Source organism: Apis mellifera, linkage group LG11 (assembly GCF_003254395.2).
Source record: "Apis mellifera strain DH4 linkage group LG11, Amel_HAv3.1, whole genome shotgun sequence".
Lineage (NCBI taxonomy): Eukaryota > Metazoa > Arthropoda > Insecta > Hymenoptera > Apidae > Apis > Apis mellifera.
In genome coordinates this window covers 14,106,562-14,122,306 of record NC_037648.1, presented here as the reverse complement: position 1 = coordinate 14,122,306, position 15,745 = coordinate 14,106,562, and the positions used below count along the sequence as shown (strand labels likewise).

The window sequence follows — 15,745 nt, the reverse complement described above, 5'->3', positions numbered from 1 at the left end:
GATTAACTGATAGCCTGTATTGATTTTTTAATTTTTTTTTTTCTCCCTCTAATAAAAAAGAGTTTTGAAACTTTTCAACGGGACACGCATATTTTTATTTGACCTCTGAAAATGATTAATGAAGGATCATTTTTTTTTTTTTTTTTTTTAAATAAAGAAAGAATTACCAAGGTGTCTCAAAGAGGAAATTTGTTTACGACGTCAGAGACGAATTCTCTTCGCTATTTTTAATAATTCTTGGAAAGGTGGATTAGATAGTTCTAGTCTTTTATAGTATGACTCTAAGTGGGGGATTATAGTTATTTATGCTGCGCGATTATAATTAATACCGTACATTCGTGAATATATACGTATATATATATCTCGTTTCGCGTAATTCATCCATTTTCCAAATTCGATCGTTAAATTAAAACGATCGGATTTCGAATCTTTCTCGTTTAATTCGATCATAATATCGGATATTATCTTTCGAGAAGATTCGAGAAGCGGGTAATTGCCGTCCTTGAGGCAATTGCCGCGAAATCGGCCGCGCATTCACGGTGTCAACAGATCCGTTTCTCTATTATTGTTCCAAGAGCGAGCGTGTCCATCGGTGTCCGCTGAAATTTCTGCGTCGCGCACGCACCTGTCCACCGGACCACTGGCCGACTAATTTTGCTGTTACACTACTCTGAAGTATCCTCTGCGCCACGTTGTGTCGTAATCGATCTCGTTGCCCCGTTAACCTGCAACTAACCACTTTACTAAGGAATTTAAATTCGAAAATTTAAGAATACGATTTTTTTACTCTCGAATTAAGATAAAATTACTTTTCGTTAATATTTCGAAATATTTTAATTTCGATTAAAAAAGGAAAAAAAAATATTTCGTAGGAGGGAAGAAGAAGAAGAAGCGGAAGCGAATTCGATTCGAAGAAATACACTAAATTTTAATGCGACTCGGTTCGGCTAAACCGAAATAGACAGCGCATTAAAATCACGCGTCTTCTTGTCAGCCGTATTCAACGCGGATAAATTCCTCTAGCGAAACGAAAACAACACGATTCGATACTCGGGTCCAATATTTCTTTCCGCTCACCCTTGAATCCTTCGACTAATTTTGCCGATCGATCTCCAATTTTCTCCATCTATTCGTTGCAAAATATATATATATATATATATATATATATATATATATATATATATATATATATATATATATATATATACATAAAACGTATGTGTTATATCCAAAAATACATGTCTCGAAATGACAAAATCTATACGGATGTTGGAAATTCGTTCGATCTGATAAAAGACGGACAACTCGACGAGTGGAATTTTAATTTCTCACGATATAATTTTTTTTTTTCTCTTTAAATTATACACTCGCGGAACGGAAAGAGAGAAAAAAGGGGATCGGTTCGGTGAAGCGAGGACCGATATAAGGTTGAGTCGCAATTAAAAATAACCGGAGGAGTGTACGTATGTTTGTTAACCGTCTATTTATAACCGGTCGTTTGTCGGTTTTTCGGCGTTGTCGAGCAGCCGTTGATCGAGGGTGTCGCGACGATTGTGAAACGAGTTTTCCGAATTTCCATCCGCGCAGAAGGAATCCATCCTCTCTCTCTCTCTCTCTCTTTCTCTCTCTCGTTCTCTCTCCCCCTTCCTTTTCCACTACCACGAACGTTCTTACGTGAAGCAACGTACAACGTAGGTGCATGCTCTCTCTATCTGTCTCTGTCTCTTTCGACAAAAGTCGAACACGAACGTTCCGGGCTCTCGTGTATTTCTGTGATATGTTGCGTAATGAGATTTGCGTAAGTTGCCGGCAAGATATAAAACACCGTGTGTGACAGCGAAGGTGAGATGGGATTTGTCGACTCGGGGGAAGGAAGGGAGGGGTATATATATTATTATATATACACTCGACTCTCCCGTTTCTGGCAATTTTCAGATTCGGGGGAATCCTGAATCGGCCTCCCTCCCTCTCTCTCTCTCTCTCTCTCTCTCTCTCTCTCTCTCTCTTTTTCTCTCTCTTCGATTCGAACGAGGGATTGAAAATAGAGTTTTTGGAGGGGAATTAAAGAGAGAGAGAGAGAGAGAGAATATTTTGGAGAAGAAGTTAATCCAAAGTGAATCGTTTCGTTTCTATTGTTACAGATTCGGGGGAATCCCGAATCGGTCTCTCTCTCTCTCTCTCTCTCTCTCTCTCTCTCTCTCTATATATATATATATATATATATATATATATATATATATATATTTATCTCTCTCTCTGACTCTCTCTCTCTCTCTCTCTCTCTCTCTCTCTCTCTCTCTCTCTCTGACTGTCTCTCTGACTATCTCTCTCTCTCTCTCTCTCTCTCTCTCTCTCTCTCTCTCTCTCTCTCTCTCTCTCTCTCTCTCTCTCTCTCTCTCTCTCTCTCTCTCTGATTATTTATCTCTCTCTCTCTCTCTCTCTCTCTCTCTCTCTCTCTCTCTCTCTCTCTCTCTCTCTCTCTCTGACTATCTCTCTGACTATCTCTCTGACTATCTCTCTCTCTCTGATTATCTCTCTCTCTCTCTCTCTCTCTCTCTCTCTCTCTCTCTCTCTCTCTCTCTCTCTCTCTCTCTCTCTCTGATTATCTCTCTCTCTTTCTTTCTCTAACTATTTATCTGTCTGTCTCTTTCTCTCTTTCTCTCTTTTCGAACGAGGGATTGAAAATAGAGTTTTTGGAGGGGAATTAAAGAGAGAGAGAGAGAGAGAGGAGATATTTTAGAGAAGAAGTTAATCCAAAGTGAATCGTTTTGTTTCTATTGTTACAGAGGTGCTAAACGGTATCTGCAACGCGAGCAAGGAGGAGGAGAGGCGGCGAAAAGGTAAAGGGGGGGGAGGGAAAAAATGTTTATAAAAAGTGTCTTATCTGTTTATCTGTCTCTGTCGGTCGCTTTCCAACATGGAAAGGAGAGAAAAAAAAAAAAGAGAAAAATTTTGGAATTTTTCATTCGGTTCGAAACGAAATACTCTCGCGTCTTTTTTTAATGGGACGAATGGGCGACGCCTCATTGCCGTTCTCTGGGCTTCTGTTCCCAGGTGCAGGCTACCACGAACTATATAACGGTGTTGTCTGCAATGACACGATACTAGCGACAGGTGTCTTCAGCTCGAAGGAGCTTTGGATGCTTTCAAAAGGTACGGCGATAAATAAATAATAAGTAACAACGAACTTATATCCTCTTCTTTTTCATCATCCAACGCATGGTATTGAAAAAAAGACGGGTTTGTGTATTAAAATAAATCTCTCTCTCTCTGTCTCGCTCTCTTTCCAAAAACAAAAATTTAACAAAAGAATTGTGAGAGAGGAACGGAGAAGAAGGATATTTTGTGAAACGGATGCTTTCGAAAGGTAATCGCAATTTGAGAGTCGATATCTGGGAAACTTTTTGAAAGCATCCTCGCGATGATGAAGTAGGAGGAAGAGAAAAGAAGAAAAACTCGCTCCGCGATGCGTACGACGACCGATATCTATCTCGTCTCGTCTCGTCTCGTCGTTTTTCATCGATGCCGATTTATCGTTCGAGGAGGGGAACGGGAGGTTATTATTAGAGGATTGGAACGCGATTCCCCACTCGACTCGTCGGTTATCCTTTCGGCATACCTGGGACCACTTCACCGCTCTTTCCCTCTATCAAGGACCCGATGAACGATTGGCACGCGTTTGCGCGTTAGTCCAACGCGCAGGGGCGGAGAGTGAGGCTGCGTTGTAATCCGATCTCCGGGAAAGAGCGATCTCTCGTGCGACTTATTAGAGGCTTGCCACTTGTTATGCAGACATTTACCAATCCCAACTATCGAACGAAGGAGAGAATTTTTGAAATCGTAAATTTAGAATCCTTGTTATTCGGTGTTTGAGCAGAAGAAGAAGAAGAGAAAGAAAAACAGGGACGGGCGGAGAAAAGCGAGGGAGCGAGTTGGGTTGGTAGGGGTCAAGGTTGCCAACAAGCTTCTCCAAGCACGTCCCATCGATACAGAACAGGTGAAACCGAGTGTTATTGCCCGACATTGTCTGCCAATTTCCGTCACGAGCATATACAGAAGCCGTTATATTGCCAATCCCCTCGTTTCTTTCTCTATTAGTCACCGATAATTCCCGCGCGGCCAAGAACCGCTCTAGAGAGGATCGTTTGAAAGGAAGCTCGAACGTGTTTTTTCTTTTTTTCTTTTTCGAAAATTCATCGAAAATCTGTCGCCTCGAACGTGTTCAAGAGAAACGAATCGTAAACGATCGATTCGAGCTTGTTCAAACTTCGTCAAACATTCTCAAACAATGTCAAAACTGCCCTGTTTTAAGTGATAAATAAGGGGAACGTGTTTTCTTGAAGAGAGACGAGGAAATGGGCACTTCAAACATTCTCAAACAATCTCAAACATCTTCAAATTTCTTCTCCTACTTCTCGCCAGGCTTCGAGGGAACACGTAGAGAAGGTCCGTTTCTTTCTTTCTTGGTTTTCTCTTGGAGAGAAAGGCGAAAGAAGGGGGGAAGGTAGAGTCGATTTTCGTGAATCGTTTCGAAATTCATTTTCATTTCGGGCTCTCGAAGGGAGAGGCATCGTGGCACGCGTGCACTAAATGGAATAATAGGGCAGGGGAACGCGTATTGAGAAGCGGCGCGAGCCTCGAAACGCCTCGACGTATGCATCTGCACTCTTCCACTCTTCCTCCTCCCCCTCCTCCTCCTCCTCCTTTTGCCACTCTCTCCCCGCCGCTCCTCGCGTCACCGTTGCAGGAGATTAGTATGCTGCAACCTGGTGTATTAATAGACGGGGAACAATGCTCACGGCCTCAGAGGCTATGCTGAGAGAGCCTCGCAGCCTCTCTTTCTCTCGCCTCTGCCTCCCCTCCCCCTCCCGATGAGCCAGCTCTCCCTTCTGCCGATCTTTGCAACTCGATCGAACGCTTTTTTTTTTCCTTTTTTTTCTAATGCCACTCTCTTCTAATCGAGAAACACAGGAAACATCATCGGTGGTTTCTAATACGAGAATTTTTTACTTTAAAGGCTTTTCGAGGATAAGGAGGATAAGGTTAAGAGATTAGTTCGTCTTCAATTTTATTAAATCGTGTATTTTATTTGTGACATGGAAAATATCGAAACACGTTTTAATCGAGTCAGGACAAGTTTGAAGATGTTTGAACAAAGTCTTCTTCTTCAATTTCATTTCTTTGGATCGTTTTATTTGTGATATCGAAATATGGAAAATATCGAAACACATTTTATTCAAGAATTTATTTTAATTGAGTCAGGACGAGTTTGAAGATGTTTGAACAAAGTCTTCATCTTTAATTTTATTATCGTTAGATTGTGCGTTTTATTTGTGATATCGAAAATATCGAAACACGTTTTATTCAAGAATTTATTTTAATCGAGTCAGGACGAGAGGAAGATATTTGAACAAAGTCTTCATTTTCAATTTCATGTTGGATCATGCGTTTTATTTGAAACATCGAAAATATCGAACGAGAAATACATTTTAATCGAGTTTGAACGAGTTTGAAGATGTTTGAACAAAATGTTAATCTTCAATTTCATCATTTTCAATCGTGCGTTTTATTTGTGATATCGAAAATATCGAAACACGTTTTATTCAAGAATTTTAATCGAGTCAGGATCAGTTTTCATCTTCAATTTCATATTGAATTATGCGTTTTATTTAAAACATCGAAAATATCGAACGAGAAACACGTTTTAACCGAGTCAGGACGAGTTTGAAGATGTTTGAACAAAGTCTTCTTCTTCAATTTCACGTTGAATCGTGCGTTTTATTTAAAACATCGAAAATATCGAACGAGAAACATTTTAACCGAGTCAGGACGAGTTTGAAGATGTTTGAATGAAATCTTCTTCTTCAATTTCATGTTGAATCATGCGTTTTATTTAAAACATCGAAAATATTGACCAAGAAACACGTTTTAATTGAGTCTGAACGAGTTTGAAGATGTTTAAACGAAGTCTTCATCTTATTCAATTTCATCATATTCGAGAAGAATTCGTTTTAATCTTCATTTAAAAAATCTTCACCTTCATCCTCTATTTTATCATCGTGGAAACACGATCGAGAAAAGTTTGAAGATCAATTAATAAACAAGAAAGTAACAATTCGCTCCATCCAATCTCTCTTCTCTACATATTTATTCCCACCCAATCTTCGAAATTCCGCAACCGAAATCATCCCACCTCTCCCCCGAAGGGGTGGCGTGTTTCTATTACGCCGTCCCGTCTTTGCACGTCCCCAACCATCACCACCGACAGGATATTCTTCTCTATTTCACATCACACGCCTCCTTCCCCCCGCGAAAATTGCGCCCCCTTTTTTTTTTTCTTCTCCTTTCTCCCCTTTTTTTATTCTCCACCGTACGTGCCTCACATCGCGCTGCGCTCGAGAGACCGAGATCGAGAGAGAGAGAGAGAGAGAGAAAAATGCCTGGAAAATACTGGCTGGCCCCCCTGCGGGCCTACTACCATTTTCCCTCCGAGTATTCGAGCCGTACACACGTGCACGTGCAGGCGCATTGTTGACAAAAAACCAGTGACGTATCCGAGGGAGGTTGGGAAAAAAAATTGGTGGAAAATCGCGCGCGGGCGTCGGGACACTGATTCTTCCTCCTTCTCCCCCCCCCCCCTCCTCCTCTCCCTCTTTTTATCTCGTCTTTTTTTTTCCCTTCCTTTCCACCGGTCGAATCCACCGTTTCTCTCTCTCTCTCTCTCTCTCTCTTCCCTTCCAACGAAGAGAACCAGTTGGCTAACTTTGGGGGGGGGGGGGGGAAAGGGAAAAAAAATTCGTTAGGGGCGAGCCATTGTCGGACGTTTAACCCCCCTCGTGCGGTCCTCGGCCTCGATGCGGTATCGAGATTGATGGGGAAACGATGATCGAGAGGAGAGAGAGAGAGAGAGAGAGAGAGAGAGGGAGAGAGAGACGTGGAATTGGAAAAAAAGTGGCGCAAAGAATCTTTTGTTCGCCGTGGAGAACCTCTTTCCGAGGATTTCCGGGGCTGAGAGGAGAGGCTTCGAAAATGTTTCTTTCCTTATTTTCAACGAAGAATCAAAAGTGGTATATACTAATAAACCACTTTACGATTATATCTTTTCTTCAGAATTACTTGTACACACTCGTTGAAAAGAAAACTGTATCGAAAAAAAGATCGAGAAAAATTTTCGAAACGATAATTTCCTCCTATATATATATATATATATGTACAAATATATGTATATATGTACAAATATATGTATATATGTACAAATATATATATATATATGTACAAATTCTCCAGCAAGGATCTCAACGGTTCCTTATTTTCAACGAAGAATCAAAAGTGGTATATACTAATAAACCACTTTACGATTATATATATCTTTTCTTCAGAATTGTACATACTCATTGACTCGTTGAAAAGAAAACTGTATCGAAAAAAAGATCGAGAAAAATTTTCGAAACGATAATTTCCTCCTATATATATATATATATATATATATATATATTTCATATATATATATATATATATATATATATATATATATATATATGTATATATTCTCCAGCAAGGATCTCAACGGTGGGCGAGAGGGGGTGGGTCGAGGTTCGCGAGCATTACGAGGCCGAGTCGCTTACACAAGATGCAAATTCCACGGCACTAGCTCAACCTAATTGGTCGTTGACCGTCGTTCCAACGGGGAGATCCCTATATTTACGCGTCGCCAACTGCGACAAACTGGAATCCTATTATTTTACGGTGGCGCTGATTCAGCGCAACGTGTAACTGGAGCGTATTCTAATGGCCGGCACCGCGATTAATTAACCGATCTCCCTCTCTCTCTCTCTCTCTATTTCCCTGTGTGTATCTGTCTCTATCTCTATCTCTATCTCTCTCTCTCTCTCTCTCTCTCTCTCTCTCTCTCTCTCTCTCTCTCTCTGTGGCCCCCACGGTTCGCGCGACTTCACGACAGGCAACACGATTTAGAGAGGAATCGACGGATAATTGGAGGTATTAAATCGTCCGTGGGGAATGGTTTGATCGGGCGGTGGATCTTGGAACGGATTAAGGGAGATTGTTATCCTCGGTCGGTAAATCGTAGTGTTTCGTGGAGCGAGTTTATAATAAATATATATATATATATATTTTTTTTTTTTTAGATTCGATATCCTAGAAATTTTATTTCGCGCGATTTTAACCCGTTTTGGAATTTTAAATCGTATATATATGTGTATGGAAAAAATTTTCGCGTTATGGTTTCGATAAGTTCGAAACGAGACGAGAAAGGGAGGGGACGCGTTATCATGGATATTCTGAAGAATATAATATAAGAAAACTCGGTTAAGTGGGGGAAAAAAAATTTCCTTTCGAAAGATAAAGGGGAGGGGGGAAGGTTCTCGAAGGAGGGAAACGCGCGGAAGTGCGATTTCCTCGGGGGAATCGAGAGCGCAATTGGACGAAAACGACGAGCAAGACGACGACCAAGACGACGACTCAGACTCAGACTCGAGCGAGGAGGAGAAAAACGGATGACGTACGAACGCGCGAGGATCCGTAACCGCTAATGTGTGTCTGGTTTCAGCGTCCATACTGCATGACCTCAGCGACATGCAGCCTCAAATAAACGCGATCAAAATAGAGCACCCGCCGTACTACTGCAGCAGCTACACCCCTCCGTCCGCAGCCACGGCCGCGGATCATGCTCAGCCAGCGGCTAGCTTCAGTAAGTTTCAAAACTCTCTCTCTCTTTCTCTTTCTGTCTTTCTCTCTCTCTCTCTCTCTCTCTCTCTCTCTCTCTCTCTACGTTTCGTCCTTATTTTTAGTGTGGATGCACGGCGCTGTCACCCGGTTCTACTCCGTCTCTCTCTTTCTCGCCGCTCGCGCGCCGCTCGCTGTCTCCTTCTCTCTCTCTCTCTCTTTCTTTCTTCCTTCCTTTCTTTTTTTCCCGAGCGATGGCACACGTGAACGACGTCATGCGAGAGAGACGTAGCTAGATACGTATCTAGGTATTTATTATTATCCGTGGTCAGTTGAGATTCGAGGTTGAAGGAGGAAGAGAGAGAGAGAGATTAATAAAGATCTTTTTTAGGAGTTGGGACTAGATTAGATTAGATTAGGTTAGCTGGAATTGGAAGGTAACAACTTTTTCTTGCGACTCGTGCGAGGACACTTTTGAAGCGGTTGCGTTAGATTATTCGAAAAATTCGTTACACGAGTTGAGAAATATTCTACGTTTCGAGTCTCCCCGAGAAAAAATTGGAAATATCGCGCTTCTCGAAGCGTCGTGTTTTCGGGGGAGATGAGAAATTGGCGAAATTGACGGCTCGAAAATTCCGAGCCTCGTCCCGATCCCGCTCCTTTTTTCGGAATAGTGTCCACGTTGCAATCGGTCGCCATTGCGTCACGGTACGATGCACCCCTTCACCCCCTCCCTGCCCTCCGCCACGCGCACCCACACTCCCGTGTCCGCCGCCGCGTTTGCGAAACCGCGATTTCACACGGTATTTTTATATCGTTTTTCTACGCGCCCACTAAAATTAACTCCGTTCGAGGACACCGGCTACCAACTATGCGGAATCGACGCGCCTCCCGTAAAAATGCACGATACGCGTATTCGCGTAATAAAGAATACGTTTCCGTAAGCACTTCGTTCTTATGAGGACGACGGGGTGGGGGGAGTCTCGCCCGATCGTTCCGTTTATACGTTGGGACGACAACGCATTTCGAGAGAGAATATACAGTAAGGATAATGTTGAAACAATGAAATGTAATATTGAACGAAGTTGAAACGGACGGATAGATTTACGTTAGTTGTATATCGATGACAAAATATAAAGTATACAGACGTCAAAATATATATATATATGAAAAATTTATTATTAACGATGTACATTTTATAAAGAGAGAGAGAAAATACTTACACGTGTATATACTTTCGTCCCTCTACAACAACAATAACAACGATAATAATAAATTCGTAACGTGTAACGTTTCACCAACAAGGTTGCCAGAATTGAATCGAATTCACCTTACTCGCGGGCTCGAGTAACAAATTCCCAATGGTTCAGGATTCCTTTTTTTTTTTCTTTCTTTCTATCTCTCTCTCTCTCCAATCTCATCCTGCCGGCTTATCGCGCGGTCCTTTGTTATCGGGATCTACTTTGCTCAGCGTTCCATAGATCATTTCCTCTCTCTCTCTCTCTCTTTTTTTCCACTTTTTCCCATCCCTCATCGATCAAACGATAACCGTCCCTCCTCCACGCGCCGCGTAAAATCGGCGGACGCGGAAACAGGAATCGAGCCTCTTCCTTTTTCGAAACGGACAAAGGAGGAGAAAAAAAGGAAAAAAAGAAAGAGAGAACGAGATTGGACAGAGATCGAAATCTAATATATTATAACCCGCGAAAGTAATGCGTGCGTGTTTCTAATTTCCTAATTTCTCTACTTCTTCGAACTCTGTTGAATTTTTTTCCGAAAAATTGCATTACATCCCTCTACATCCCCCATCCCCCTTGCAACCCCTCTCGAAATCGCGGAAAGTATATTCGCAAAGTATATTCAATTAGGTGGAATAGGATGAGGAATCGAACGAAGAGTTGAGGAAACGTACGACGTTGGGGCGTGGGAGGGGGGAGGAAGGCGAACCGAGTTAAGACTTTTGAACGGAGGGGAGGGAGGGGGACGGAGGAGGAGCGAGAAGGGGACGGTGGGTGGTGGGGGGAGGCGGAAAGTTTACTTTGCGGAAGGAAGGGGGCCGGATAGACGGGATTTTTACGACGGGACAAAATGACCACTTTCTCGAGCGAAACGAAAGCTCGCGCGCGCGCGCGCGCTCGCACGCAGAAATACAGGGGGGCGAAGGGGAGGGAGTTAGAAGGGGTTGGGTGGAAAAATTCCGGCAATAAGCATAGCTGGACCGGGGCCAACCCCTCCCCCCTCCCCTGGTTCGCTGCTCCCTTTTTATCATACATACGTTTGGCTTTATGGCGCGGGAACGGGACACTTGATTGACTGTATTGTCGTTAAATTAACAGGCGGCGTAAATATCGTTGCCTGCCGCCGCAACGTTTATTGTGAACGAGGCTAATTTTATTGGCCGCGCAAGAACGAACCTCGCGCTCCTCCCCTCTCCTTTGGAAAAAAAGAAGAAAAGGAGAGGCGTCTTTCTTTCTCCGAGGTGGAATTTTTATTAATTTTAAATAAATTTGATCGTCATTTTATTTATTTATTTTTTGATCAGAGACTCGTTTATCGTGGATGTCGTATTTTTTTTTTTTTTTATAGAGCGATAGAAAATAGGATGAATTTTTTTTTTTTTTTCTTAGAAGATCAGAGTTGTTCATTTATCCTGTAATTTTCGTATTTTTTTTTTTTTTATAGAGCGATAGAAAATAGGATGAATTTTTTTTTTTTCTTAGAAGATCAGAGTTGTTCATTTATCCTGTAATTTTCGTATTTTTTTTTTTTTTTTTATAGAGCGATAGAAAATAGGATGAATTTTTTTTTTTTCTCAGAAGATCAGAGTTGTTCGTTTATCCTGCTCGAATATATATCTAAATACGATGATTTTTAATTTTTTTAATTTTTTTTTAGAAAAGTGGATGTTAAATGAGCGATGAAACGCTCGAAAATATAAATTTTGTTTGAAATCGAATATGGAACAGGATTGAAATAATCATTTCGAATATTTTTATCGGAAGGATTTTAAAGTAGATAGAATTGAGAAATTGGGTTGTTCGAGTTCGAGGGAGACACGCTGCTCATAATAACAATTAACGAGCAACGTGCTGTACAATTTGGTTGGAGAATTGTGTGTAGAATTTTCGGTTTGAATATTCAAAGAAGACGGAAATATCTTCGTGAAAGGGAGATACTTTTACCTTCTTTGTTACCTCGTTTCAATGCGGATGATGCAGAGGAGAATATGAAGTAGGGGGGGGCAGGGATGCCTGCCTCCTCCCCTCCCCTCACAGATCGACCCCGATCTCTCGATGCATGTTCTCTCTCGCGCATTACTCGTATCAGAAACAAATAGAAAATTGCTATTTCGAACGAAACGATCCTTCCAAGATGTCAGGAATTTTATTACAAACTCGAAGCTGTGATCCTAGAAAAATTTCCCTAGAATCTACTTTGAATCTCGGAGGAAAAACGGAAACTTAGAATTATAGAATAATTTCAATTCGTATCTCCAACTTGTATCGAGCAAAAATTCCTAGCCTAGAATGTTTTAAGTGAAAAGTTACTAAAAGTCCCCAGCGGTCCGAGTTACACGTAAAACTAGAAAAATTCCTAGGATTGTATTATTATTTACTTTCTCCGCTTTCGTATCAAATTTGTGTTGATTATTTGAATATTTCTTGTCTTTCGCAGGCCCGCCACCGGTGCATCAGCTCATAAGGAACGACAAGACTGAAAAGCCTCCGACGGTATCCGTGTCGAGCGCGCCGACATTCTCGCCGGTGCTCAGGCCCGAGGATGGCCACCGTGGAATGGACTCGCCGCACTCGCAGACGGGTATGTGCCGATAAAAGCGATCCCTTTTTTCTCTCCATATATCTCGTAAATATAATAACGTGCCGAGCGCAACGTGGTTAAGAAGCTGTCGACTCGAATTCGATCTAACACGGCTGGTGGATTATATCTACACGTCTGGAATCTCTCCGGGTTTTTATTTTTTATAATTTTTTATAAGTATTTTTGCGATTTAAATTTTTTTTTCTCTCTTTTTTCTTTCTAACAATGAAAATAAAAATTCTTTTTTCCATCTAACATATAATTTCTTCTTTCTAATAAATATTAGAATAATATTATAATATAATTAATATAATTAATAAATATTAGAAAGAAGAAATTATATGTTAGATGGAAAAAAGAATTTTTATTTTTATTTTCTGCCGTAATTTGGAATTTTCCACTGTGAGAAACCTGCGAGAGAGATCCTCCATCAGCCTAAATAAATCTAATTACCGCGAGGATCAATTGGAGGCGTCTTAATTACATAACTTGGACCCCATTTTTTGGGACCAATTAGAAAACTGGAAAAGATTCCATTACAGACACTTTTTCTCTAATGGACTGCCTTCGAGCCAGTCAATTAGTTAATTTCGCGCTTCTTTGCTTAAGTAAAATTTTCCAATTTTTAACGATCAGATCCATCTATAATAATAATAAAAAAAAAAGAATCGCCCGTGTAGAACGAATCTTTCACTCGTTCTCGCGTTCAAGAGATCACCCTCCATCCCCTAAAAAAAAAAAAAATATTTTCAACCCTTCTAACAGAAGGGGAAAAAAAAGTACATGCACATGCATAGTTACGAAAAAAAAAACGAGTTTTCTTTTTCTTAACGTAGCGTTTTATTAACGGGGGAAAGTCCTGTACTCTGTAAGTACTCTGCATACTACTCGCCAGACCGGAAGTCGACGAGGGTCCTAAAGACACAAAGAGCACAAGAAGACTGTCCAAAGGGGATTTGCGATATCTCGTGCCTTCATCCCCTTTGAAATCTTTCGTCTCAACCACCCACCTCCCCCCTAGTTAACATATCTAACTTTCTCTCCACCCCCACCCTGCCCCCCAACACGTGTATACATCATCTCTCTTTTTCTCTCTCTATATATATATACATACATACGTCTCTGTTTATTCCGTCCACCAATCCCAAATGAAAATTGCCACCAGAGATAATGATAATGATGATAATGATAAGAGAAGTAAAAAAAAAAAGAAAAAAAAAATCTCTTCAGTGTCTCTCGCGCTTCAGTTCGTTGTCCGCTTGATTTTTCTTTTTTTTTTTTTTTTTTTTTGCCTGACGAGTTCACTAATACAACAATAGTACAATAATAATAATAATAATAATGATAATGCTAATGATAATCGCGTGCCTCGAGAATTTCGGAAGCGAGCGAGATGAAGGAGGGGAAAGAGGGATTTAAATTTCCCTCCCTCCTCCTCTCCGCTCCCTTCCGTTTCCGTACGCCACTGTACGCCGCCGACGAGAATGATCCGTGAAGAAAACGAGGGATTGAGCTCGGTGTCCACGATTCGATTTTTCGAATTTCCCGCCTTTCCCGCCGAATCGAAAGAAATCGATCTCGACGAGACTTTTTCGCACGATCGATTTTTTTTTGTATCTTTGAAACACGCGTTTTTATAAGGGAATAATTTCTCGTGGCCGAAGATGATACGCGTGTCGTACGCGTACACGTGCCCGTAATCCTCTCTCGAAGCCTCGAGAAATTTATTTATTTGGCTCGAGAGATATCGTTTTTATATCGAAGACGCTCTCTCTCTCTCTCTCTTTTATCCGTGTCAAGGATAACAAAAAACGAAGGATAAGAGAATTGGGCGAATTCGAATCCCTCCTCCCCCCCTCCTCCTCCCTCTGAAATCGAAGTTAAAAATCTCTGTATAAAGTTATTTTGAAAAAAATGTAAAAATGTTTGTCAAATTAAGATTTATTACTCGTAGCTATTCGTTACAATTGTATCTATTTCTCGTGATAAATATATATCATTTATTCTTTAACTTCGACTGTTTCTGTTCCGTCGCTTCGATCCCTTCGAAATCCCCTTGACCGAAGACGGAAAATAAAAAAAAAAAAAAAAAAAAAAAAAAAATCGGCCGACGCTAGTGGTAAGCTCGTGATCCTTGTCACGGCTCCCCCCTCCCTTCCTATTCCGGAAGTGTTCTTCCGTGCGCCTTTTAACGCGCCATCACCACCACCACCGCCATCCTCGTTGCCACCGAGCTCGAGAGTGCATCGTCGGCGATTTGGCGCCTCGAATGTGTGTCCAGTGTGCGATAGACCCAAACCGAGCTCAGCCATCGGGCATCATGTAAGTAGATCGATCACCGGGGATTGCTGGATCTCGATCTCCTCCTCCTTCTCCTCCCTCTCTTTCTCTCTCGTCAACTCCTTGAATCGAACCGAGAGAGAGAGAGAGAGAGAGGAATGGCTAACCCACGTTTTCACCCGCGATGCGAAAATTGAAGGGATAATATCTCGCGAAGTAATCCGAAATGGTTTTTCTATTTCTTTCCTCTTCTCTTTCGGCGATTCGAAAATTTATTTTTTGAGGAAGGATTGGTAGAATGGGGATGGAAAAAGAAAGAAGAGTAATTGTAAAGTTGTCTTTTTTTTTCATATATTCGATATATTTATATCGTAGGAAAATATATATAATCGTAGTTTTAAATTTTTAATCATTTATTTAAAATTATTTTTATTTATTTTCTTATTTAAAATCAACGGATTCGGTTACGTATTTCGTTTAAAATTAACGCTGAAGAAAGTGGGTTAGTTCAGGATTCATAGGAGTTTTATAGGACAAAAAAGAAACATAAAGATAAGAAAGAAGGGGGAGGGGAAGGAGGAGATGGAGAGATCCGTGCGGAGAAGGAGAAGTTCTCGAGCGATCCACGGGATCGATGATCGATGGCAAAGCAGCCTTTTCGATCCATTCGCGTGTCTAAACGTGAAAAATGACGCGTGATGATCTCTGTTTCAGTCTGAACCCGAGCGTAGAGAGAAGCTCGCTAAACTCGACTAAAAGGTACTTTGTGACTGGTTATTGACTGTTCTACATACATATATATATATATATATATATATACACACACACATACCTATATATCTATCTCTCTCTATATATATATATTACATATTTGTTACGTATATACATATTATATACACGTACATGTAATCGATGTACATACGTGTATGCGTGTACACTGTACGGCAGATGCAGCGTGTGC

General features: G+C 41.1%; 1 protein-coding gene across 9 annotated transcripts in view; it reads left to right on the top strand.

Moving 5' to 3' along the window:
* Positions 1-15,745, top strand: part of LOC410259 (nuclear factor 1 X-type) — a 78,911-nt gene that overhangs the window by 45,878 nt on the left and 17,288 nt on the right. For 5 of the 9 annotated variants that reach the window (XM_026443801.1, XM_006566531.3, XM_016914818.2 and 2 more), the window contains 4 exons: positions 2,787-2,840; positions 3,055-3,153; positions 8,570-8,710; positions 12,361-12,504. In XM_026443801.1, the coding sequence (XP_026299586.1) occupies positions 2,787-2,840; positions 3,055-3,153; positions 8,570-8,710; positions 12,361-12,504 (438 nt within the window). The remainder of the gene's footprint in view (positions 1-2,786; positions 2,841-3,054; positions 3,154-8,569; positions 8,711-12,360; positions 12,505-15,745) is intronic. The other 4 variants (XM_006566534.3, XM_006566535.3, XM_026443799.1 and 1 more) reach the window with 4 other exon arrangements.